We start from the raw sequence: 24,887 nt of genomic DNA on the forward strand, positions 1-24,887 counted from the left end.
AGAGACAGAGAGAGAGAGAGAGAGAGAGAGAGAGAGAGAGAGAGAAAGAGAAGGAGAGAGAGAGAGAGGAGGGGGGGGACATCAACGTTTTGATAGATTGTTCAAAATAGTAAAAGTCATGCCTAAAAGGTTTAGGGATAAGGTTTAGGATAATGTTTGTATTTGTTGATTTTTTGACGGGCGCTAGCCCCTCCTATATTCAGATTTTCGTCCTACACAAACATTAAATTCCCGTTGACAATGAATGGAGAATGTACGTCATATGTGGATGAGCAAATGATGCTGATGTACGATGATAAGAGTGCCCCTCACTTCACACGGTTTTTAATGCCATGTTGATGAAATGAATAGATATCATAGGACCACAATGGATACAAGTCCCCAGGACTTTATTGTGTTATCCTTACGTGCTGCAGTGCTTACCTTTCTGACTATAAAGTATCCAATCAATCAATGAATTGATTCTAGATCCTCTCTCTAGAACTACTTTACATTATGAAGAGCAACTAGTCAAATACATTAGAAGAACTGCTGCTATGTGTACTATTTAAAGAAACTTGCTGCCATAACAGTGCCATTTGTTTCAAAAAGATGTACACCACTACAGTACATGTGCATAATAGAACTATTCCTTTTTACTAGGTTCAATAGTATTTTAGGGGTGTTCAATTGCACTAATTGATGCTCCAAAATGGAGTTAGGTGGTTTCCTCCCGACAGAGAGCAACATGATCTATCGTGGGAACGATACTAAGGAATCAAATCGATAAGCAGCATCAATAAGTTGACCGAATCAATCAATAATAATGAACAATCCCCGTTCCTAGTAGTACAACGCAGCCGTATGAGCGTGGGTTTGCCTTTAACGGAAGTGATGGAAAGATAGGCAGAGATGGAGCAGCTGAGAGAGAGAGAGAGAGAGAGAGAGGAGAGAGAGAGAGAGAGAGAGAGAGAGAGAGAGAGAGAGAGAAAGAGAGAGAGAGAGAGAGAACAGATATAGGAGCGATGGGGTGGCTGGTTGAATAAGAACATTAATATTTTAGCATATATCCATGCATGGGTAATTGATGTATGCTCACTGCTAGATAAATAATGTGACACTGACTGGGGCCTCTCTGGCTCCTAGCCTCCTACTAATGACTTCCCTCCTCCACTTGTAATCATACGTTTCAGCCTCTCCGCTTTTACACCGAGGAACCCTGCACACTGGCCCAAGCCCGCTGAAGCTTATTCTGTGTTGCACGTGTGTGTGTGTGTGTGTGTGTGTGTGTGTGTGTGTGTGTGTGTGTGTGTGTGTGTGTGTTCGTGTTCGAGAGAGAGAGAGCGAGAGTACACGAGTGAGCGACTGTGCGGACGTGTGCATACGTGCATGCATTTGCGGGAATGTTTGTGTGGCAGTGTGTGAAAGTGTATTTGATTGAGGCAGAGAAAGCGTGCGTGCGTGCGTGCGTGCGTGCGTGCGTGCGTGCGTGCGTGTAGTTAGCTGACGGGTGGCCATCTGTTGAGGGTAGAGTGGGTGGGGGGTTGGCGTTGCACTGGCAGGTGAAAGTAGATTCATGGTGAATACAAATGAGACTCTCTGTCTTTTTCTCGCTCTGTCTTCTCTCCCACTCTTGTTTTTTTCCCTCACTCCCTCACTCAGTCACTCACTCACTCACTCACTCACTCAGTCACTCACTCAGTCACTCACTCACTCAGTCACTCAGTCACTCAGTCACTCCCTCAGTCGATCAGTCAGTCAGTCAGTCAGTCAGTCACTCACTCACTCACTCACTATTTTAATTGCCACCCCCGTCCCCCTCCCTATAGCATTTTGGATTCAACCTCAAATTCAGTTCACTTTAATTAATATTTCCACCACTTTTTATTTTTTTATTCATTTTTAATCTTGTTGACGAATGGAAGCAAAACATGTTGTTGCATGTGTCAGAGTTGAATGCAATGAGCAGTGATGAGTGATGACTGGAGGCTGTACTTACCTGTTCTGGGTCGAACACCATCAGCCTGTTCTGGTACTGCGCAGTGTTTGTAACGCCACCTGCAACTCAAACAGGCAGTGTTTGTAACGCCACCTGCAACTCAAACAGGCACTACATTTAGGGCAGAACCCCTCCTCCTTATCTCCATATTCTAACTTTTCCTGTTTTTTTGTAGATTAACCCATTTAGACCTGAGCTCGATTCTACAAATACCTTCTAAATCCTGACAGTTTTCTGAAAAACCCATGTTTCTACAGTATGTGTGGTTCTCAAACAGTTTCATGTCAAGGTCCCCCAAAAATATATGTAATTGGCCACAGACCCCCATCTGAAAATATGTTGTTCCAGAGACCCCCCAGAAGCAAAGATTTGAGTTGAAAACGTTCACTCTGAAAAAATATACATTCAAAGATCTGTGCCACATCTGCTATTTTTCAATAGCTAAATTATAACATAATGTTTAAAAAACCAAAAGGGGTTCCCGCCCAAAATGGGTTAACGCCCTACTTGATCATAATACATAGGGGTGTAAGGATACATTTTAACAGCGATACGATACGTATCACGATACATGGTTGACGATACGATACATGGACGATATTGGTTCATTATGGCGATACGATACGATACGATTCAATGATTTGAAATCGATACAGTAACTATTTAAAATACATTGACATTATTTTAAATTAAGTAATTAATCCCCTCTTTTGCTTTTATTTGCTAAATACCATGCACAAAAATGTAGTATTGATACAATCGATTATTTGCGTAGCAAAACGATTTGATACCGATTATTGCATTGCAAAACGATACGATACATGATCAATGTTGCTGTTTTCATTTCGATATACTTCGATTCATAAAATTAAAATCGATTTTTCGATGCAGTAACTATATCGTTACACCCCTATAATAATACAGTGTCGTGCAAATAAAAAAAAGCTTCAAAAGTTGAGCTGGTCAATCTGCTACTTTTGCTAGTTTTCAGGATTCAAATTAGTCTCAAAATATCATCTCTGTCGGCGCATAATATGAACCCCATATGAGGTTTCCACCCGACTCAGAGACGATGGGCTCCATTTTCGTCACAGCTAAACCCCTTATCCCTAAACTTCTTTGCCTTTTTTACTATTTTGCAAAACATTTTTGAATAGTTAAAATGGCCAGTCTACAAGCTCACAACGTGTCAATGTAGATTGGGTAGTTTAACTATTCAAAAATGTTTTTCAAAATAGTAAAAAAAAGGCAAAGAAGTTTAGGGATAAGGGGTTTAGCGGTGACGAAAATGCAGCCCTACAGTATATGTTTTGCTTTTGCCTGAGAGGAGTGGAAAATAAAATAACTACTACTATATGTGTGAAACTGTGAATGTATACGTGTTCACACCTGCTCATACTGCATGTGAATAACTGTGTGGGCGTAGCGTTTGCTGTCGGCCAGATACCTTTTATATCTCCATATTTTAAGTTTTTTATATTTCATGAATTCATTTCTTACTTAATCATACTACAGTGTCACACAAAAGAAGCAAGCCGACGTACAAGCTCACAGCGCATTGCTATACATTTACATCAACAAGAGCTTGTAACTAAATAATACCTTGTATAAAAGGTAACCGTTTTTGTAAAATCGGTATGGAACGCTCGGCATGGATATTTCTTTTCAGTGACGAATGGATACCGTGTCTACATCTTAAGATCCCTGGCTAATAAGACAAATGTGCCTTAAAACATTATACTTGACCTCTATAACTAAAATTACAAAATAAAAACAACATCAATATTTTATTTCTTTCATAACCTATTAAAGGTTGATGATGTCATATGTCCATGTGTGGTCTAGCTCTATGGAATGTACAGTATGGAATGCATAGGCTAATAAAAACAACTTAATACGGTTAATATGAGCATCAAAGGAATATTTTAAATACTTTGTATTAGCATATGCACCCCATACATGATTTGTGTTAAAATGTATCCGAAACATTTATCAAGACGTTAAGCGTTTGCCCATGCTGTGTACAGCATGTGTAAAGTTTTGGGCCTGATTTATGACTCGATGTTTTGCGCAGCGTCACACAGCACCGTTGTGAGCTTGCAGATCTATTTTCAAGCACTTTTACCTGATTTCAGCATTTTTACCTGATATCCAGAGCAGGCCGTCGGACACGCAGCCGGCGTGACAGGACAGCGAGCGGTCGAACGGCTGCACGAACGTCCACTTGTTCCTCTCGGGACAGTAGCGCTCCACCGAGGGCAGCACCTGCCGCAGCTCGTTGCGGCCGCCCACGGCGTACAGGTGCGGTCCCAGCGCGCCCAGCACAAAGTGTTCCCGGCAGGCCTTCATGGGGGCGATCTCCGTCCAGCGGTCGCCCCGCGGGTCGTAGCGGCACGCCGTCCGGACGGCGCACGTCCTACCGCTGGCGGGGTGCTCCGCCTCGCCGCCCGCCACGAACAGGAAGTCGCCCATCACGGCCACGCAGTGGTGGCTGCGGCCGGCCGCCATGGGCGCCAGCTCGCTCCAGTTGGAGCCCACGCTCGGTGGCGCCACACCGAGCGCGCCGCGCTGCTGCTCTGGGTTGAAGTAGCGCAGCTCGCAGACGCGGCTCACCTCGCGCTTGCGTCCCCCGGCGATGTAGAGGGTGAGGGACTGGTAGCGGGGCCGGGTGCGCGCCGACTGCTGCAGCGGCTGGGAGAACGTGGCATGGTGGTAGTCCAGAGCCTCCTCCACCATAGAGGCTGCGCTGGGGCTGGACTGGAACCCATGCAGGGGGCAAAGGTCGTTAGAGCTCACTGATAGATAATAACCGCAATATTGACAAAATGTTTCATTGCTGTCGGGCAGGGTGGTGCTAGGTAGATGGTGCTAGGTGGTACTAGGTAGGTGATGCTAGGTGGTACTAGGTGGTGCTAGGTAGGTGGTGCTAGGTTGTATTAGGTAGGTGATGCTAGGTGGTACTAGGTAGGTGGTGCTAGGTGGTACTAGGTAGGTGATGCTAGGTGGTACTAGGTGGTGCTAGGTAGGTGGTGCTAGGTGGTACTAGGTAGGTGATGCTAGGTGGTACTAGGTGGTGCTAGGTGGTGCTAGGTAGGTGATGCTAGGTGGTATTAGGTAGGTGGTGCTAGGTAGGTGGTGCTAGGTGGTACTAGGTAGGTGATGCTAGGTGGTACTAAGTGGTGCTAGGTGGTGCTAGGTAGGTGATGCTAGGTGGTATTAGGTAGGTGGTGCTAGGTAGGTGGTGCTATGTAGGTGGTACTAGGTAGGTGATGCTAGGAGGTACTAGGTAGGTGGTGCCAGGTGATGCAGTAGGGTGGTGATAACCTGCATCAGGGGGTGTGTGTGGGCCAGGTGGTGCAGTAGGGTGGTGCTAACCTGCATCAGGGGGTGTGTGTGGGCCAGGTGGTGCAGTAGGGTGGTGCTAACCTGCATCAGGGGGTGTGTGTGGGCCAGGTGGTGCAGTAGGGTGGTGCTAACCTGCATCAGGGGGTGTGTGTGGGCCAGGTGGTGCAGTAGGGTGGTGCTAACCTGCATCAGGGGGTGTGTGTGGGCCAGGTGGTGCTAACCTGCATCAGGGGGTGTGTGTGGGCCAGGTGGTGCAGTAAGATGCTAACCTGCATCAGGGGGTGTGTGTGGGCCAGGTGGTGCAGTAAGGTGCTAACCTGCATCAGGGGGTGTGTGTGGGCCAGGTGGTGCAGGGTGGAGACATCCATCAGGCCATAGCGGACATGCTGCAGGAGGTCCTCAGTGTACTGGTAGCGACAGTCATGTTCCAGCCAACGCACCACCAGCTGCACCCACAGGGACACAAGCAAATCACCTCTTAACTCCATATTTATATATATATTTTTCTTTTTTATTGTAAATTGACGTGGTGACGCCAGATTAGGAGGAGAGAGGAGAGAGGAGGTGGAGTCACACCGGGTGATGAGGACAGCAGGACAAAGGGAGAGGAAGCCAATAACTACACCCGGAAGTTCCATGGAATGCATTGGAGTCATTGAGAGCCTGGTGAACTTTCCATCTCATGAACTATTATTATCTATTTCTGAATGACTGAGACCTTTGTAAAGTATAATTGCTTCTGGAAAATAACAGAAGACATATAACACATGTTATTGTCTGCTGTGTTGCTTTTCGATGTGTATGCTGCGTCATTACGTACGTTTCTGAACGTACCAATTATCGCGAGACTGTCCACCGTTTCCTGTCTGGCAGCCAAATCTCGCGATACCTCCGACACAGAAACGATATCTGCCGCTGTTTAGATCCTCAAATAAAATGATGTACTGTGCACATCGAAAAGCGTCAAGTTATTAGAAAACAAACCTGTGATATGTCTTATTTTATATTCCTGAACCGATTATATGACAAAGGTCGCAATTGTTCAGACATAATGTTTGTTCATGAGCTGGTCCATCCGACTTCATTCACTGCAATGTATTCATGGAACTTCCGGTGTGAGGTTTGCCTGCAAATAAAGCATCCATGAAAGTGACATGACGTGCCATGACGTCAGCGTCTTCCTTCTGTAAATAAATTCCTTGACGGAAGTAAGGGAAAGACGAGAGAAGGAGGGGAGAGGAGCAGGAGAGGAGAGGGGGAGGTGTGGAGGAGTAGTTGAGAGAAGCAGAAGCGTGCGTGCTGTATAGTCACACTTAGTATTCTAAAGAGATAGGAGGCAGTATGACAAGATCAAGATGACTGACTGTCCGCACGCACGCATACACGCGCGCACACGCACACACACACACACACACACACACACACACACACACACACACACACACACACACACACACACACACACACACACACACACACACACACACACACACACACACACACACACACACACACACACACACAAGTAATAGTCATCAGAGGGATTCACTACAGATTGAGTGCACTATGTGGATATATATCCATAGGCACATTCCTTTGTTGAGCGCGGGCAGGCTCAGTGGCATAGAATGGGGCTTTTAATTGAAGTGGAGAGCCAAGGGAAGGGTTGGAAGAGAAGGTTATTTAGTTGCAGCGAGGTGTGCAGGCCAGACGGCTGCAGATCGCTGATATACTAGTCTCGCTTTGCCAGACTGTTGCCTCTCGCAATTTCCAAATGCTTCGGACTCTCATACAGTCTGGAGCAACTGAAGCTCTATCATGAGTAAAATATAAAGCCCGAAGTGGAGCCTCCTCCCCACTTCCGTTTCATCTTCACAGTCGCGCAAATGTATCCTAATATAAATAATCTATATAGCTTGCTGCTTAGCAGAAATGTAAATAGAAAAATAAGCTCTAAAGATATTTTAAAATATATTTCCGTGCTTTGGTTCTACGTCATTTACTCATTTCTCATAGCAATCGTATAGCTTTTAAGAGCTTTAACCATTATTTAGTCTCGCGAAACCTCATATGTCCAAAATCGTAACTTTTCATGATTCAAATTTAAAAAATCGCATAAGTAGCAGATCTACAAGCTTCTACAGTCTACAGCTTCATTGCCAAAAGTGAAATGTCCAGGGACTAGAGAACAGAGGAGCAGTCATGACACACATCATGGCAGTCACTAAGCCTCCACCAAAGCCCCCCCCCCCCCTCTTTCCGACGTCGAAAATGGTTTGGTTTGGACAGGCTTTCAGAACTCCATATACTAACTTTTCGCGTTTTTTCCGTGAATTAATGCCCCACTTGATCATTCATACTACAGCGTCACAAGCATCCTCACACAACATCTTTTCAAATGGGGGTTCTAAAATCCATAATCAATGTGTAAGCAATAGATGTTTTCTTTACAACATGGCGTCTTAAAGCGGGGAAATCAAACTACACCATCTGGACGGGAGCACATTATTCTATCATGCAAGACATGCACACACGCACGCACGCACGCACGCACGCACAAGTACGTATCGTACCGTATACCTTTAGTGCATGTACTGGATGGGATGTGCGTAAATAGAAAAGACAGTGACACACACATTCTAACAAACAAGTTAAACACACTAACAGTTAGACAGTGCCATCTGCGTCTAATTTGTTGTTTGTTACAAAGCATCTTTGCACCGTGTTGCGTGTGTTTGTTTGTGCAAGACTCTGTTTCTGAGTCCATGTGCTTGTGTGTGTGTGTGTGTGTGTGTGTGTGTGTGTGTGTGTGTGTGTGTGTGTGTGTGTGTGTGTGTGTGTGTGTGTGTTGATGTCCTCACAAGTATACTGTAGTTACTTAATACAGAGATGTGTGTAATGCTGAACAGTCAGGTGTGGATGGAGATTGGGGGAGGGTGCAGCAGGGCATCATGGGTAGTACTGCTGTTTTGACTGTTCATTTGCACCAATCAGCTCTCTCTCTCTCTCTCTCTCTCTCTCTCCTCGTATTGGAGGCATATATTGCACCTTTTTTTTTACTCCACTGCAATTATTTGACTTTGATCATTATTACAAAACATGCATTAAGCTCACAAAACCTGTCAACTTGTAGGAATGACTGGTCTATTCATTAATTTATTTCCAGAAGTAGGCCTATATTACCCTAAACTAGGGATGTACCGATATGGAAATTCCGTCCGGATACAGATACCGATGTTTAGCCGATAGTGATACCGATATGTTTATTTAGTTTTTGTTGTTTTTTATTTCCCCCTTTTGTGCTAGAGAAACAAATACATCTTCAATACAAGAAATAAATGTTCAGAATCGACAGCTTAGAAGACTACAGATGCTCCACCATAGCCAGCTTAGAAGACTACAGATGCTCCACCATAGCCAATGCTAAATGTATGCATATCAACAACAGCTAAATATCGGCTGCTGCCATCGGTTAATGTCAGTTTTATATACCAATATTGACCGATAACAGCAATATCGATTATGTGGCCGATACATCGGTGCATCACTACCCTAAACCTTTGTACTTCCGCTCAAGAAAAATGTTGAATATAGGCCTCTCTCTCTCTCTCTCTCTCTCTCTCTCTCTCTCCATCTCGCCATCTCTCTCTCTCTCTCTGATTAGACCCCACCGCGCGGCTCCATCAGGGGACCCAATCCCCCAGCTGTCACTCGGGCACCGCTGCCGTTTGATTGAAAACAATCAGGCCTCTGATGGCACAATTACCCTGACCCTTTAGCCGAGCGGCCGCTGCCATAATCAGCCCCTGATTAGGCCGCTCCGCTCCGTACCGGCTCCTCTCCTTCACTCTGCCCGGAAGGTTAATTTGGGCATCAGACGGGAAGCGAGAGAAGCGAACGGGGGCCGCCGTCCGAGAAAAAAAAAAAGTGGGTGGGGGGGGGTAGGTGAAACAGAGGAGGGTTGGCACTCCTTGGCAGGCGCTAATGTCAGTGCCGATATAGTTTGGCTGTCAGTCTTCGTCACACTGAGTTTTTTTCCCTCTCGCTTCAGTCTAGCGCTCTGGAAATCACATTTTCTCGCTCTTTGTTGTTGGTTTTTGTCTTTTACTTTACATTCCTACCTTGCCTTTTGCGGTTCTGGTGTTCTGCTCTACCCCCCATGCTTTCTAAAGGCAAATCCATGCAGATCGTGAGCTTGTAGTAGATCGATCGGCCATTTTCGGCACGCGACTTCGCCATATATGCGGCGACTGAGGTAATACCCCGCTCTCACTCCAGCTTTCGTTCACTCACTATTAGTATCAGCCTCTCTCACACACACACACACACGCGCGCGCACACACACACACACGAACCCACACACACACTATCTTCCTCAGTGAGGATCGGGGGGGGGATGATTTATTCAGTGCCCTGAGGAAGTTGTGTGATGCAGTGTGACCTTCACACTCAGCTGTGCTCACACACACACACACACACACACACACACACACACACACACACACACACACACACACACACACACACACACACACACACACACACACACACACACACACACACACACAGTACTTATGAGGACCTCAACATTTCAGCAATTTTATGAATGCTATTTTAACCGTATATAACCGTTCAGCAGGAAAATAAGCAGAAAATGGCAGATCTGAAAACTCACAATGCGTCATGCTGTGACACATTGTGAGCTTGCAGATCAGCATTTTTTTTGTTGCTGCAGGCCACCTCAGTACAAATTAGGCATAACTCCAAACCCAACACCATTCTATTCTGGGCGGAAACCCCTTTTGGTGTTTTAAGCATTATGTTATACTTTAGCTAATGAAAAATAGCAGATCTACAAGCTCATAGCGAGGCACTAGGTCTGCTATTTTTGAAGAATCGTGAAAATGTGGAACAAATCTTTGAATATATATTCTTTCAGAGCGAGCCCTGCATGAACAACATATTTTCAGATGGGGGTCCGTGGCCAAATGCAGATAATTCTGGGGGTCCTTGACATGAAAAAGGACATAGAAACATCAGAAAACTGTCAGGATTTAGAAGACATTTGTAGAAGTATGGTAAAGTAAGTATTTGTAAGTATGGTAAAGTATGGTAATACTTACACCTCCCTCCCTCAGAAGTATGGTAATACTTACACCTCCCTCCCTCAGAAGTATGGTAATACTTACACCTCCCTCCCTCAGAAGTATGTTAATACTTACACCTCCCTCCCTCAGAGGTATGGTAATACTTACACCTCCCTCCCTCAGAAGTATGGTAATACTTACACCTCCCTCCCTCAGAAGTATGTTAATACTTACACCTCCCTCCCTCAGAAGTATGTTAATACTTACACCTCCCTCCCTCAGAGGTATGGTAATACTTACACCTCCCTCCCTCAGAAGTATGTTAATACTTACACCTCCCTCCCTCAGAAGTATGTTAATACTTACACCTCCCTCCCTCAGAGGTATGGTAATACTTACACCTCCCTCCCTCAGAAGTATGGTAATACTTACACCTCCCTCCCTCAGAAGTATGTTAATACTTACACCTCCCTCCCTCAGAAGTATGTTAATACTTACACCTCCCTCCCTCAGAAGTATGGTAATACTTACACCTCCCTCCCTCAGAAGTATGTTAATACTTACACCTCCCTCCCTCAGAGGTATGGTAATACTTACACCTCCCTCCCTCAGAAGTATGGTAATACTTACACCTCCCTCCCTCAGAAGTATGTTAATACTTACACCTCCCTCCCTCAGAAGTATGGTAATACTTACACCTCCCTCCCTCAGAAGTATGGTAATACTTACACCTCCCTCCCTCAGAAGTATGGTAATACTTACACCTCCCTCCCTCAGAAGTATGGTAATACTTACACCTCCCTCCCTCAGAAGTATGGTAATACTTACACCTCCCTCCCTCAGAAGTATGGTAATACTTACACCTCCCTCCCTCAGAAGTATGGTAATACTTACACCTCCCTCCCTCAGAAGTATGTTAATACTTACACCTCCCTCCCTCAGAAGTATGGTAATACTTACACCTCCCTCCCTCAGAAGTATGGTAATACTTACACCTCCCTCCCTCAGAAGTATGGTAATACTTACACCTCCCTCCCTCAGAAGTATGGTAATACTTACACCTCCCTCCCTCAGAAGTATGGTAATACTTACACCTCCCTCCCTCAGAAGTATGGTAATACTTACACCTCCCTCCCTCAGAAGTATGGTAATACTTACACCTCCCTCCCTCAGAAGTATGTTAATACTTACACCTCCCTCCCTCAGAAGTATGTTAATACTTACACCTCCCACCCTCAGAAGTATGTTAATACTTACACCTCCCTCCCTCAGAAGTATGGTAATACTTACACCTCCCTCCCTCAGAAGTATGTTAATACTTACACCTCCCTCCCTCAGAAGTATGTTAATACTTACACCTCCCTCCCTCAGAAGTATGGTAATACTTACACCTCCCTCCCTCAGAAGTATGTTAATACTTACACCTCCCTCCCTCAGAAGTATGGTAATACTTACACCTCCCTCCCTCAGAAGTATGGTAATACTTACACCTCCCTCCCTCAGAAGTATGGTAATACTTACACCTCCCTCCCTCAGAAGTATGGTAATACTTACACCTCCCTCCCTCAGAAGTATGTTAATACTTACACCTCCCTCCCTCAGAAGTATGGTAATACTTACACCTCCCTCCCTCAGAAGTATGTTAATACTTACACCTCCCTCCCTCAGAAGTATGGTAATACTTACACCTCCCTCCCTCAGAAGTATGTTAATACTTACACCTCCCTCCCTCAGAAGTATGGTAATACTTACACCTCCCTCCCTCAGAAGTATGGTAATACTTACACCTCCCTCCCTCAGAAGTATGGTAATACTTACACCTCCCTCCCTCAGAAGTATGGTAATACTTACACCTCCCTCCCTCAGAAGTATGGTAATACTTACACCTCCCTCCCTCAGAAGTATGGTAATACTTACACCTCCCTCCCTCAGAAGTATGGTAATACTTACACCTCCCTCCCTCAGAAGTATGGTAATACTTACACCTCCCTTGCACATGTGCCGTATGACAGCAGGATAGAGCCCTGAGGTGTATTTGGGTATTTAAGAGTATTCACACATTTATTTTTATATACTGAATTTAGCAAATATAATGTCTATTAGCTGCAGTTTTTTGAAAATGTAAGAACATCTTTCAACATGAAAACTATTGCGACGATAATGCATAAAATAATGGTGATTAGGTGATTACCGTATGTAGAAATTGTGGGACAGTCGATGGGCTAGATATACTGTACCTATACCACATCAACCCATTCAGGACATATCATAACTATAGTCAGATCTGGCCCAGAATAAGCTATATTATTTAAACTGGTGAAGACGTCCTGGAAATGACGTAAAGATCATGTGATCTGGCCTAGTCCTGAACGTCACCGGAGTCACTGGAGGACGTCATCATAACGTTATCATGACGTAATTTGGCTTGCCCAAAAGTGGTTCATTTTGATACTTTTGTGTGACACTGTAGTATGACCCATAGTAGGGTGTTAATTTTGCAAACAAACAAACAAAACCAAGAATGACTTGCAGTCATAACTGCCAGGTGCAGAACTCTCTCGTTTATGAACATCTACAGTGTAATCAGTGTGTGTGCCGCAGCCTCTGCCTATCAGCTCACGGCTTCACGTTGCGCTGTTCAGAGTATGGGTTTTAATGCCGTTCAGACTATGGGTGTTATGGGTAAGTCTCCCATTGGCTTAGAGGCAGCCTATAGAGACGAGGCAGCCAATCGTGAAAAAGTGTCCAGTACGGTCGCTATACTAGAGGTAGTAGCGAATGTAGTCCAGGCACTTTTCAAGCACCTGGCAAAAAGTTTGAATATGGAGATAAGAGGTTTATACCCGACAACCATATAATAAATACTCTCTCTCTCTCTCTCTTCTCTCTCTCTCTCTCTTCTCTCTCTCTCTCTCACACACACACACACACACACACACTTTACCTTCCATATGTCCTCCTCGCTGAGCGAGGTGAGGCGGTCGCTCTTTAGCGCCTCCCGGAGGAGGCGGTAGGGCAGCTGCAGTGCCTCCTGCTGGCGGCTCTGGGTCAGCTCGGCCAGGTGTTCCACCAGGAAGCTGACCACGGCCTCCTCCAGGGAGGGCAGGTGGAAGAGGTCGGCCACGCGGTACAGCTCCAGGTAGTTACTGCTGCTCAGCTCCTGTAGCGCATGGGGTTCAAAACAAACAGGTAGTTACTGCTGCTCAGCTCCTACAGTGCATGGGGGACAAGAGGTAGTTACTGCTGCTCAGCTCCTACAGCGCATGGGGGGCAAAACAAACAGGTAGTTAATGCTGCTCAGCTCCTATAGCGCATGGGGGGCAAAACAAACAGGTAGTTACTGCTGCTCAGCTCCTACAGCGCATGGGGGACAAGACAAACAGGTAGTTACTGCTGCTCAGCTCCTACAGAGCATGGGGGACAAGACAAACAGGTAGTTACTGCTGCTCAGCTCCTACAGCGCATGGGGGACAAGACAAACAAAGAAAACATTTTGCTCCAGGACTGTACTTAAAGAGCCAGGAAATACCCTAACCCAGTATGAGTATAGGCCAAGGGGCCAGTGAGGCTTTCCAACGTTGAAGCACTGGGCCCTAGTGGTAAGAGGAGGGACTGCAGGCGGACCAGTGGAAGTATGATTGGGAAACCCCGTGCAGCTGGGCTTTAACGTTGAGCGCGTTTGCACTTCCGCATTTTGGGCACCACATTTTGGTGCCCAAATCGAAAAAAGGACGGAAGTAGACGGTCCTTCCATTTTCCTCATAGACATTTCAAAAAGTATTTATTTAAAGACCTTTTAAGCCTCGTACAAAGCCAACTTGAGTTGTGACAAATCATGACAACAAACAAAAAAAATTGGGCCGAACAAAGAATTAGAAAGAAGAAAAAAACGGCAGGTTACAACACTTTTTTGTTGTTTTTTTTCTTTGTAATTATTTGTTTGGTCTGCGACGCTCTATAAGCAGCAGTGGTATTATTGATTTGTCTCCCATTGCTTGGTTACTCAAAAGCTGTGCCAGTTGATGTTTGGGAGAGAGAGAGAGAGCTGTCGTTGCCGTGGGACACAAACCTCCAAATTCAGCCTCACAGCTAGACAGTGTTGTTTTTGGCAGCAAAATTTGATTTTAGTTTTAGTCATAGTCTTTTGAATAGTTTATTTAGTTTTAGTCACATTTTAGTCACCTGGAATGATTTAGTGTTAGTCGACTAAATATCATAAGATTTTAGTCGACTAAATAAGAGGTTTATACCCGACAACAATATAATAAATACACTCTCTCTCTCTCTCTCTCTCTAAATCTACAGTTGATTTAGTCGACTAAAATGTATTTTGGCGGGCCTTGATGCCGTCGTAATGTCTGATTTTACACTTGCTGAAAATAGCCGATCTACAAGCTCACAACGCGTCGCAGGCTGTAGCGCGACACGTTGTGAGCTTGTAGATCTGCTATTTTCAGCATGCAACCAAGTGTAAAATGACTTATACTGGATCTATTGTCCACTAGTCCCTTCCTAACATTTTAGTCTAGTTTTTTTTTGTTGACGAAATTGTCAGTATATTAAATATACTGAAATATGTGACAAATCACATAGACATCACATCACATCAGTGTCCTAGAGAGTCCAGTGCCTACTGAGTGGCAAAAACGTACTTTCTATTCTGGCCTTGACAGCCCATACATCCAAACAGAAAGGTCTGATTGCGTTAAACAATATTAAACAACATTAAACTCACTTTGACACTCGCTTTATGCATGCGCATACCCTCTATTCAGGCCACATATTTAAAGAAGTGCATGTAAGTTGTGTGAAGTCCACAAGATGGTCATTGGTCACATGTTTCAGCAGGTCACCAATATCACCATAACACTGCCACGCTGAAGTGACTGAGTGTGAGTGAGCAAGTGGCTTATTATGGTCTGGCTGGCGTGTGGGCATGTGGCGGTCTGCCCGGGCGTTCCCTCGTCATGCTGTGGAACTGTCCGCACACCTGGACAAGTTGATCTTCTTGTCAAGCCCAGCAGATAAAATGCCCTGGCTCTTGACTCCAGCCCTTGCCAGTTTGTCAGTTGTCGACCGGTAAAGATACTGTGCCTCAAGCTCTCAGTTTTTGCTTATAATCAGCATTTGACCATGCCCACTTCACCTGGGTACACAACCCCCCCTAGGCCCACCTCACCTGGGTACGCAACCCCCCCTAGGCCCACCTCACCTGGGTACGCAACCCCCCCCCCCCCCTAGGCCCACCTCACCTGGGTACGCAACCCCCCCTAGGCCCACCTCACCTGGGTACGCAACCCCCCCCCCCCCCCCCCTAGGCCCACCTCACCTGGGTACGCAACCCCCCCTAGGCCCACCTCACCTGGGTACGCAACCCCCCCTAGGCCCACCTCACCTGGGTACGCAACCCACCCCTAGGCCCACCTCACCTGGGTACGCAACCCCCCCCTAGGCCCACCTCACCTGGGTACGCAACCCCCCCTAGGCCCACCTCACCTGGGTACGCAACCCCCCCTAGGCCCACCTCACCTGGGTACGCAACCCCCCCCCCCCCCTAGGCCCACCTCACCTGGGTACGCAACCCCCCCTAGGCCCACCTCACCTGGGTACGCAACCCCCCCTAGGCCCACCTCACCTGGGTACGCAACCTCCCCTAGGCCCACCTCACCTGGGTACGCAACCCCCCCTGGGCCCACCTCACCTGGGTACGCAACCCCCCCTAGGACCACCTCACCTGGGTACGCAACCCCCCCTAGGCCCACCTCACCTGGGTACGCAACCCCCCCTAGGCCCACCTCACCTGGGTACGCAACCCCCCCTAGGCCCACCTCACCTGGGTACGCAACCTCCCCTAGGCCCACCTCACCTGGGTACGCAACCCCCCCTAGGCCCACCTCACCTGGGCCGGCTCGTTGTGGCAGAACAGGAAGCCTACCTGGTTGATCCTGCCAGTAGCATAATCGTTGGTGTCGGGAGGAAACCACATAACTCAATGTCTAGTAAATTGTAAATTGTAAGTAACTCTGAGAGTGCAAATGGAACACATACATCATCATCATGCATCATAATACATCACATTCTGTGCTCAGCCAATCAAATCATCACTATGGGGTACAACCATTCTCAGCCGATTAAATCATCATTATTTGGTACACACAGACACACAAATCTGGGCATAGGAGGGTCTAGCGCGGCACCCCTCAAAAACGCAAGGGTGGTAAACATACACACAAAGCCGCACGTGGGAGAGGGAGTGGTTAGCACCGCTCAAAAACACTTAATTTAGCATTTTCCGTGGAAATAAAAAACATTGGAAAATTGCTGAAATTGCTGAGGTTCCATTTACACTCCCAGTAAGATTGGCACTCAGCATTCTGCACGATTTGTTTTGAAGAGTTCAGCATGGTGACTGTCGGCAGCTTTTAACATTTAAATGTAAAATGCAACTTTCACATTTTCATCCACAAGTGACTCCATGGAGAGAGAGAAGAACAGGCTGGAGGGGATCTGTTGAAAACAGCAGTGGGACAACACTGCCATCTACTGGTGTGGCTGCCACCCTCCACCTCATTCAAGCTAAAACTACAAAATATATATATACAGTATTAATTGATCATTGATAGTTTAATAAAATCATTGATTAATTATCCCTATTTTGGCCGTGTGAAATGTGAAATGTTTTTTTTAAATGTATCGATTTAATTCATAACATAATGATAAATTTTTTTAAAAATAGTCTATCTACAAGTTCACAAACTTCACAAGGTGTCATTGCGACAAGATTGCAGACCTGCTATTTTCCTTATTGCTGGACACGATTGTGCGACTATGTAGGGCAGGCTATGAAATAACGTTTAAGCGGTCAAATGATTCATCGATACATAAAATAGTAATATTCAAATATTATTATTAGATCAAGTGACAAAGTAATCAATACAATAATCATTAAGAAAATAATCGTTATTTGCAGCACCTGCAATTCATTCTCACCAAGTCTTTCTTCAACTGTGCAGTGTGCACACACTACCAAAAATATTAACATAACAGCCAAACTGAATATAATTGTAACAAATTTCTGTTAATATTTTGGATAGTGTGTAGTAGTAGTTGAACCTGTCTGTGTACAGCAGCAAATTTTAATTTTAGTTTTAGTCATAGTCTATTGAATTGTTTTCATTTAGTTTGTCACATTTAGTCATCTGTCATCAGAGGAAAATGGTAGTCGACGAACATTCTTCGTCTTAGTTTTAGTCGACGAAATCAACACTGCTGTATAGGGCTGTCCAGGGAGTGCCGCCCTGGTAAAGTAGTAGCTAACAAAACCTGCCGATTGGACACCGAGTGTCACAGCTTGAAATAACAGGAACCGACCTTGGATGCATAATCAGTTTGATTGATTGAAGTATTTATAACAGTTTGCAGAATTACAGTACATTTCAAGCACAACTCAATACAAAAACTGTCAACTGTGAGTGGACGACACCATAAAGCATTACACGTGTTTACAAGAGGGTCCACCGTTTTCAATTCATCATAAGTAGTGATGGTCCATTGCGTGTCGTAGCCTACTAGTGTATAGGTGTCATGTTATGACTAAAGTAGTCTGATGGTGGCTGATGGATCCATGAACTAATTCAATTACAGAGGTGACATTTGCAAGGTAAATGCATAATTAACACAAAAGTTTGCCCTTTATGCAAGTAAATAGAATAAAATTGTATATACAATATATTGTGGGTTAATGAATACATTACATTATTAAATAAATACATTTCAATCGGTGATCGCTCGCAAGCTTGTGCACGCGACGTACTGTAAGCCCCACTGTAGCCCCACTAAAAATCCACAGCACATCCCTGGGTTTGTGGATGAATGAAGAAGATTTTAGTGTCTTTAGTGCTATTTCTTGTAATGAAAACACATTTGACCACCAGGTGGCATACGTGAGCATAGTCCGTACCATGATGTAACTCTACTCACTACAAACAGAATACTAATCAGATCACACTGCCAGTGGTGGAAAGTAACCAAGTACATTTACTTAAGTACTGTACATGAGTACAATGTTGAGGTATATGTACTTTGCTTGAGTATTTACAATTTCCAATACTTTTACTTCTACTCCACTGACTACATCTTTAATCCAAATATTGTGGTTCTACTTTTACTCTAAAGTCAGTACCTCCTCCTTCACCTGGGTGAAATGTACCCACAATGCACTCAGCCAAATTCACCACATTCAGCAAAAGAAAGAAAAAGAGTCATACCCCCAAACGGGTATAGACTATAGTTAACTATGGTTCCAAGTTGAACGAAAGTTGCGCTATATGGTAGAAATAGGTCAACAATACAAATTATACTAGTTTTGTGGATTCATTTATTTTTAATGCGTGGCTCCCGCCTCCCAGTGACCCCCACAAAATGACTGAACTACTTGATAGTCACCAAAACCAGAGCAGAACTCCCACCACGGGACTCCGGGGCAATCCATTCAAACCTTTGCAACCACTATATTAATGGCAAATATTTCCTACAGCTTCAAGTCCAGCAATCTGAACTAACCCTTTAAAAAGGGGCCTAAATGAAGCCCTTGATATCAGACCTTTCCTTTAATGTGTTATCAACCTGTGCTATAGCCTATTCATGGTTTCTTCATTCATTTCTCATCATGGGTCTTCTTGGTTTTAGCCTATTTTGACATAGTTTTAGGACATTACTGCTTTGTGATATTGTCATTGATTTATTGTTGTATTTCAGTGTAGAATTATCAACCTACTATTATTATTATGGCTTTCATCATCATTCACTGTCTTAAATGTTCTTTGTATACCAATCAATGCTCATTGATCCATGCAGGCCCCTTGTATACTTACTGTATATAGTTGTCTACCGTTTATTTACTGTTGTATTGGGCATGTTATTCAGTCTTATTTGAACTTGAGCAGGACTAATAGGCACTCAGAACACATAACTGCACCTGTTTGCCCAGCACTGATTAGTGCATGGTTAGCAGTGGTGGAAAGTAACTAAGTACATTTACTTAAGTACTGTACTTAAGTACACTTTTGAGGTATTTTGGTAGCACTTTACAACAACGACCTGTTATAAAGCATTAATAAACATTTATAAGCCGTTTGTAGATGAGTAATAATCACTTTACTTGAGTATTTACCCCACTACAATTATTTGAAAACTTAGGTTACTAGTTACTTTGGAGATTTTAATTTTGATTAGAAAACAAAAGACACATTAACCACTACATTCCGGCCATTTGAAAATAGCCGAAAATGTGTACAAAATATTTTGTAACTTGTGAAATGCAATATGAGTAGGTTTTACTTTCAGTAGTAAGTACATGCTGATACTGTTTTACTGTTTCTGAATACAGGACTTCTACTTGTGACGGAGTACATCTACATTGCAGTATTGATACTTTTCCACCACCGGTGGTTAGTCTGAGGCGTTATTTAGCATTTGAGGAGTGTTGTGTTGTCCTAGGCTACTTAATCATATGCTTCATTTGAGGAGTGTTGTCCTAAGGCTACTTAATCATATGCTTCATTTGAGGAGTGTTGTGTTGTCCTAGGCTACTTAATCATATGCTTCATTTGAGGAGTGTTGTGTTGTCCTAGGCTACTTAATCATATGCTTCATTCTGAAGGTGATTCATTTGAGGAGTGTTGTGTTGTCCTAGGCTACTTAATCATATGCTTCATTCTGAAGGTGATTTATTTTTTAGTCGAGACGTTAATCAATAAAGCTTTGAGTGGGAGCCCTGTAAGAAATAGGGTGCAGACTTCTATTACATTTTTATTGACCTCCAGTGGATGTGCCAGTTCTATTTTCTTCTTAAGTTATTCTTACTTTATTCTATGTTGTGAAAAGAAACAATCTGTGGAGTCTACATCAAATAAAGAATCGGAAGATACAGAAATAAATAATGTGCATGGACATTTTTGTTTGCTTTCACCACCAACGCTGATAGCTTACTGGTATGCTTGGTCTGCATTGATTGATCGATTGATTGATTGATTGAACAGACACACTATACAATCCTCGTGTCTGGGAAAATATATAATATTGAAAGACGTGTTCAGAATAAGCACATTACATTTGCTAAAAAAATAAAGACAAACAGACAGATTTCCAATTATTTTTGGGGGAGGGGTCAAAAAGGTTTTTGTCTACCGCTGTAATGACTGTTGAGCCAATTTATATCTAGGATCATGGGATTATGTGGCTTCATGTGCTCCGTGTGCAGCTTGTGTAGATAATTATAACAGTAGGGAGCAGTGTTTTAACCCATTTTGATCTGAGATCAGATTCTAAAAATGTCTTCTACATCCTGACAGTTTTCTGAAAAAGCTATCTTTCTATGTCAGTCGTTCTTCGATATAAAAAAAAATAGCAGACCTACAAGTTCATAGCGCGCCACTCGGTGGCACGCTATGAGCTTGTAGATCTGCTATTTTTCAATAGCTAAAGCATAACATAATGCTAACACCAAAAGGGGTTCCCGCCCAAAATGGGTTAAGAGAGGCATGGAAATACATGCAGTGTTGTTGAGCCGTGTGTGTAAATCTGTTTCTGTTGTTGGTGTTGTTGTGCGTTCTCCACGTGTGGTTGTGTGTGGTTGTGTGTGCACATGGCACCGTAACGTGGCACGTGTGGTGGGGGAATGTGAGTGCAGGGACGGATTAACACTCACGTATGTGTGTTTGTACTGTGTGCACATGCACAGTACTGTGTGTCCTGTATGTGTGTACCTGTTATGAGGTAGTGGGAACAGAGTATTATTATTTTTTGTACCTGTATGAGGTAGTGGGAACAGAGTATTATTATTTTTTTACCTGTATGAGGTAGTGGGAACAGAGTATTATTATTCTTTTACCTGTATGAGGTAGTAGGAACAGAGTATTATTATTATTTTACCTGTATGAGGTAGTGGGAACAGAGTATTATTATTCTTTTACCTGTATGAGGTAGTAGGAACAGAGTATTATTTATTTTTGAGTGGTGTAAACCACTCCTACAACTGGCTTTTTTGTGCAGAAAAAATGAGCATGGTTGCTATGTTCACCCTGTTCACCCGGGTGTGATTTCATTACGTCAGACACGACTGGCTTTGTTTGTGCAGAAAAAATGAGCATGGTTGCTATGTTCACCCTGTTCACCCGGGTGTGATTTCATTACGTCAGACATGATTTCATTACGTCAGACAGGCCTTACACCACTCAGTTCACACGGGTGTGATCTTTTTACCTGTATGAGGTAGTAGGAACAGAGTATTATTATTTTTGAGTGGTGTAAACCACTCCTACAACTGGCTTTTGTGTGCAGAAAAAAATGAGCATGGTTGCTATGTTCAAAATAATTTCTGACGTAATTAAATCACACCCGGGTGAACTGGATGACCGTAGCAACCATGGTCATTTTCTCTGCACAGAAAAAGCCAGTTGTGAAATCACATTCGGGTGTGATTTCATTACGTCAGATCAGAGCTGATCAGGCTACATAATACCTTACCTTATTTCATTACGTCAGACATTACGTCAGACCACAGCTGATCATGCTATATAAAACCTTACACCACTCAGTTCACACGGGTGTGATTTTTTTACCTGTATGAGGTAGTAGGAACAGAGTATTATTATTTTTTTTACCTGTATGAGGTAGTAGGAACAGAGTATTATATATTTTTTTACCTGTATGAGGTAGTAGGAACAGAGTATTATAATTTTTTTTTACCTGTATGAGGTAGTAGGAACAGAGAATTTGGGACTACATCACTGAGCCCTATATGTTGCATTTAATTTAATCCATTCTGGGCGGGAACCCCTTTTGGTGTTATATAGGGTTATGTTCAACTTTAGCTATTGAAAAATAGCAGATCAGGGCGAACGTTTTTAACTCAAAGCTTTGCTTCTGTGGGGTCCATGGAACAACATATTTTCAGATGGGGGTCGGCGGCCAATTACATATATTTTTGGGGGTCCTTGACATGAAAATGTTTGAGAAAACTGTCAGGATTTAGAAGGCATTTGTATAATCGTCCTCAGGTCTAAATGGGTTAAGTTGGTTGTTCACCAAGGAAGTTTTTGTTTTTAGGAAAATTCATAGAGAAGGCATGGCAGTTACGTTGGAGAACAATGTATCCATAAGCAACTGTTTATGTATTTTGTTTATGGTGTATCATTGAGTACATGTACAGTACATTGTGTCTTGTAAGCCTGTGTGGGCTGGGCATCTTATAGAACACTTTAATAAAAAACTATCTATCTAATCTAATATCTATTTGTACCTGTATGAGGTAGTGGGAACAGAGGCTGAGCAGATCCAGCAGCTGAAGGTGACTCCCAGCAGACAACACGTCCTGTACCACCCCAGGCTCCAGCACGATCTGACACAGACCAGAGAGAGAGAGGTTAGTCCTGTACCACCCCAGGCTCCAACACCACCTGACACAGACCAGAGAGAGAGGTTAGTCCTGTACCACCCCAGGCTCCAACACCACCTGACACAGACCAGAGAGAGAGAGGTTAGTCCTGTACTACCCCAGGCTCCAACACGATCTGACACAGACCAGAGAGAGAGAGGTTAGTCCTGTACCACCCCAGGCTCCAACACGACCTGACACAGACCAGAGAGAGAGAGGTTAGTCCTGTACTACCCCAGGCTCCAACACGATCTGACACAGACCAGAGAGAGAGAGGTTAGTCCTGTACCACCCCAGGCTCCAACACGATCTGACACAGACCAGAGAGAGAGAGGTTAGTCCTGTACCACCCCAGGCTCCAACACGACCTGACACAGACCAGAAAGGAGAGGAGAGAGGGGTTAGCAGTGTGGTGGGGACACAACTATACTTGAGTACTGGTCCTCAAGTACATTCTTTTTGGGTTATCTGTACTTTACCCGAGTATTTTGTACTTTTGGATACTTGACATTCATTTCACTACATTTCAAAGACAAATATTGTACTTTTGACCTTCATATGTACATAAGGTGGTCCCTTATTGGCCAAGCGCTCCCACCAACATGTGATTGGTTAGCCGATTTGCTCGTTTACATATTACGTAAGTTTTCCCTTCAATGTCAATGGCGTTTAATATTTTGATGTTTAATTTACGTCATATTTAATCAGAATGCCTGTTGCCTGTGATTGGTTGGCTGATTTACTCGATTACATATGACGTACATTTTCCCTTCAATGTCAATGGCAAATATTGAGACGGGTGGGTACAAAAGCTGTTTATAGAAAAAAAATCACACCCGTGTGAACTGAGTGGTGCAACTGTTCACACACTACGTCACACACTAACCATAGCAACCATGCTCATCTGTACGTGGCCCCACATACAGATGAGCTGGTTATTGGAGTGGTTTGCACCACTCAAAAAACTTAAAAACCAAACTGTTTGAAAATCGGTTAAGTTATGAGCAGGGGAAATGCAGACTTTGTCAAATGTAATGTCACATCATCACATCGGCTGAAGGCTCAATGTCAGGCATGCATGGCAACGCTTTGTGTTGCGTGTGACGTGACGTCACACCAGAGCTGTGGTCGCCCTATAGAAGACGCTGCAGGGTGCTCACGTAGCAGATTTAGAGACGGTTAGAGAGAGCATAGAGAAAGGGAGATGTTGCGATGCACAGTGACCAATAAGACAGGAGGACCAGAGGGAGTTGCTGTGGCAGTAGGGTACAAGGTGTACTCATTTGGACGGTCTCACACGGGAAACATAAATCAGATGAAGGTGCACATCTTCAACACAGTGTCTTTACTCTGGATACTGTTGCCCCCAGTGACGGGTGAACGAGGAAATGATGCGTTTCAGGTTCCCTCCTGGCGCGTTTACCACACAGCTGTGCTGATCAAAGGTACCATCTACGTCTGGGGCGGAGTTCAATTTACATACTTCTGCAAAAATGTCCTTTATGCGTTCCATGTTAACACCCACCGTTGGTTCAAGCCCCAGGTTTCTGGGACTGTCCCAGAGAGGAGGTACAGCCACTCGGCCTGTGTGGTGGGGAAGGTCATGTACATCCACGGAGGAATCACCCAGACGGGAGGCGTTAATGACATGTACAAGTTGCACACCCCCACAATGGTCTGGTCTTTAATTATCACCTCGGGCACTCCGGCACCTGTTTCAGAATGTCACTCTGCCACCATCATCGGAACAAAGATGTTTGTATTTGGGGGAGGGATGCAGTGGATCCACAAGAACAACATCAGAGTGTTTGACACCGAGACCAACCTCTGGATGAGCACACCTTCTGCCCCGCTTCTAAGAAGTCACGCAAGTCATTCAGCCTTCACCTATAATGGAGAACTGTACATATTTGGTGCCTATGACGATAGCCAGCAGTTCAATGATCTGTGGAGATTCAATCCAGAGACCTTCTACTGGAAGAAGGTTGAGCCCAAGGCGAAAGGCCCATATCGGAGGTTTTGGATGTGCAGTGGCATGGAG

The 24,887-nt window shown here is 44.3% G+C and overlaps 1 protein-coding gene across 1 annotated transcript in view; it reads right to left on the reverse strand.

Annotated features, from left to right (window-relative positions):
* The window catches only part of klhl32 (kelch-like family member 32), a 69,726-nt gene that overhangs the window by 12,170 nt on the left and 32,669 nt on the right, over window positions 1-24,887 (reverse strand). Inside the window, exons 5-9 of the mRNA XM_079502925.1 lie at window positions 22,712-22,810; window positions 13,355-13,570; window positions 5,641-5,769; window positions 4,123-4,735; window positions 1,979-2,037 (exon numbers count right to left, since the gene is read on the reverse strand). Coding sequence (XP_079359051.1) covers window positions 1,979-2,037; window positions 4,123-4,735; window positions 5,641-5,769; window positions 13,355-13,570; window positions 22,712-22,810 — 1,116 coding nt within the window. The remainder of the gene's footprint in view (window positions 1-1,978; window positions 2,038-4,122; window positions 4,736-5,640; window positions 5,770-13,354; window positions 13,571-22,711; window positions 22,811-24,887) is intronic.

This window comes from Electrona antarctica (assembly GCF_951216825.1).
Source record: "Electrona antarctica genome assembly, chromosome: 6".
NCBI classification, from domain to species: Eukaryota; Metazoa; Chordata; class Actinopteri; order Myctophiformes; family Myctophidae; genus Electrona; species Electrona antarctica.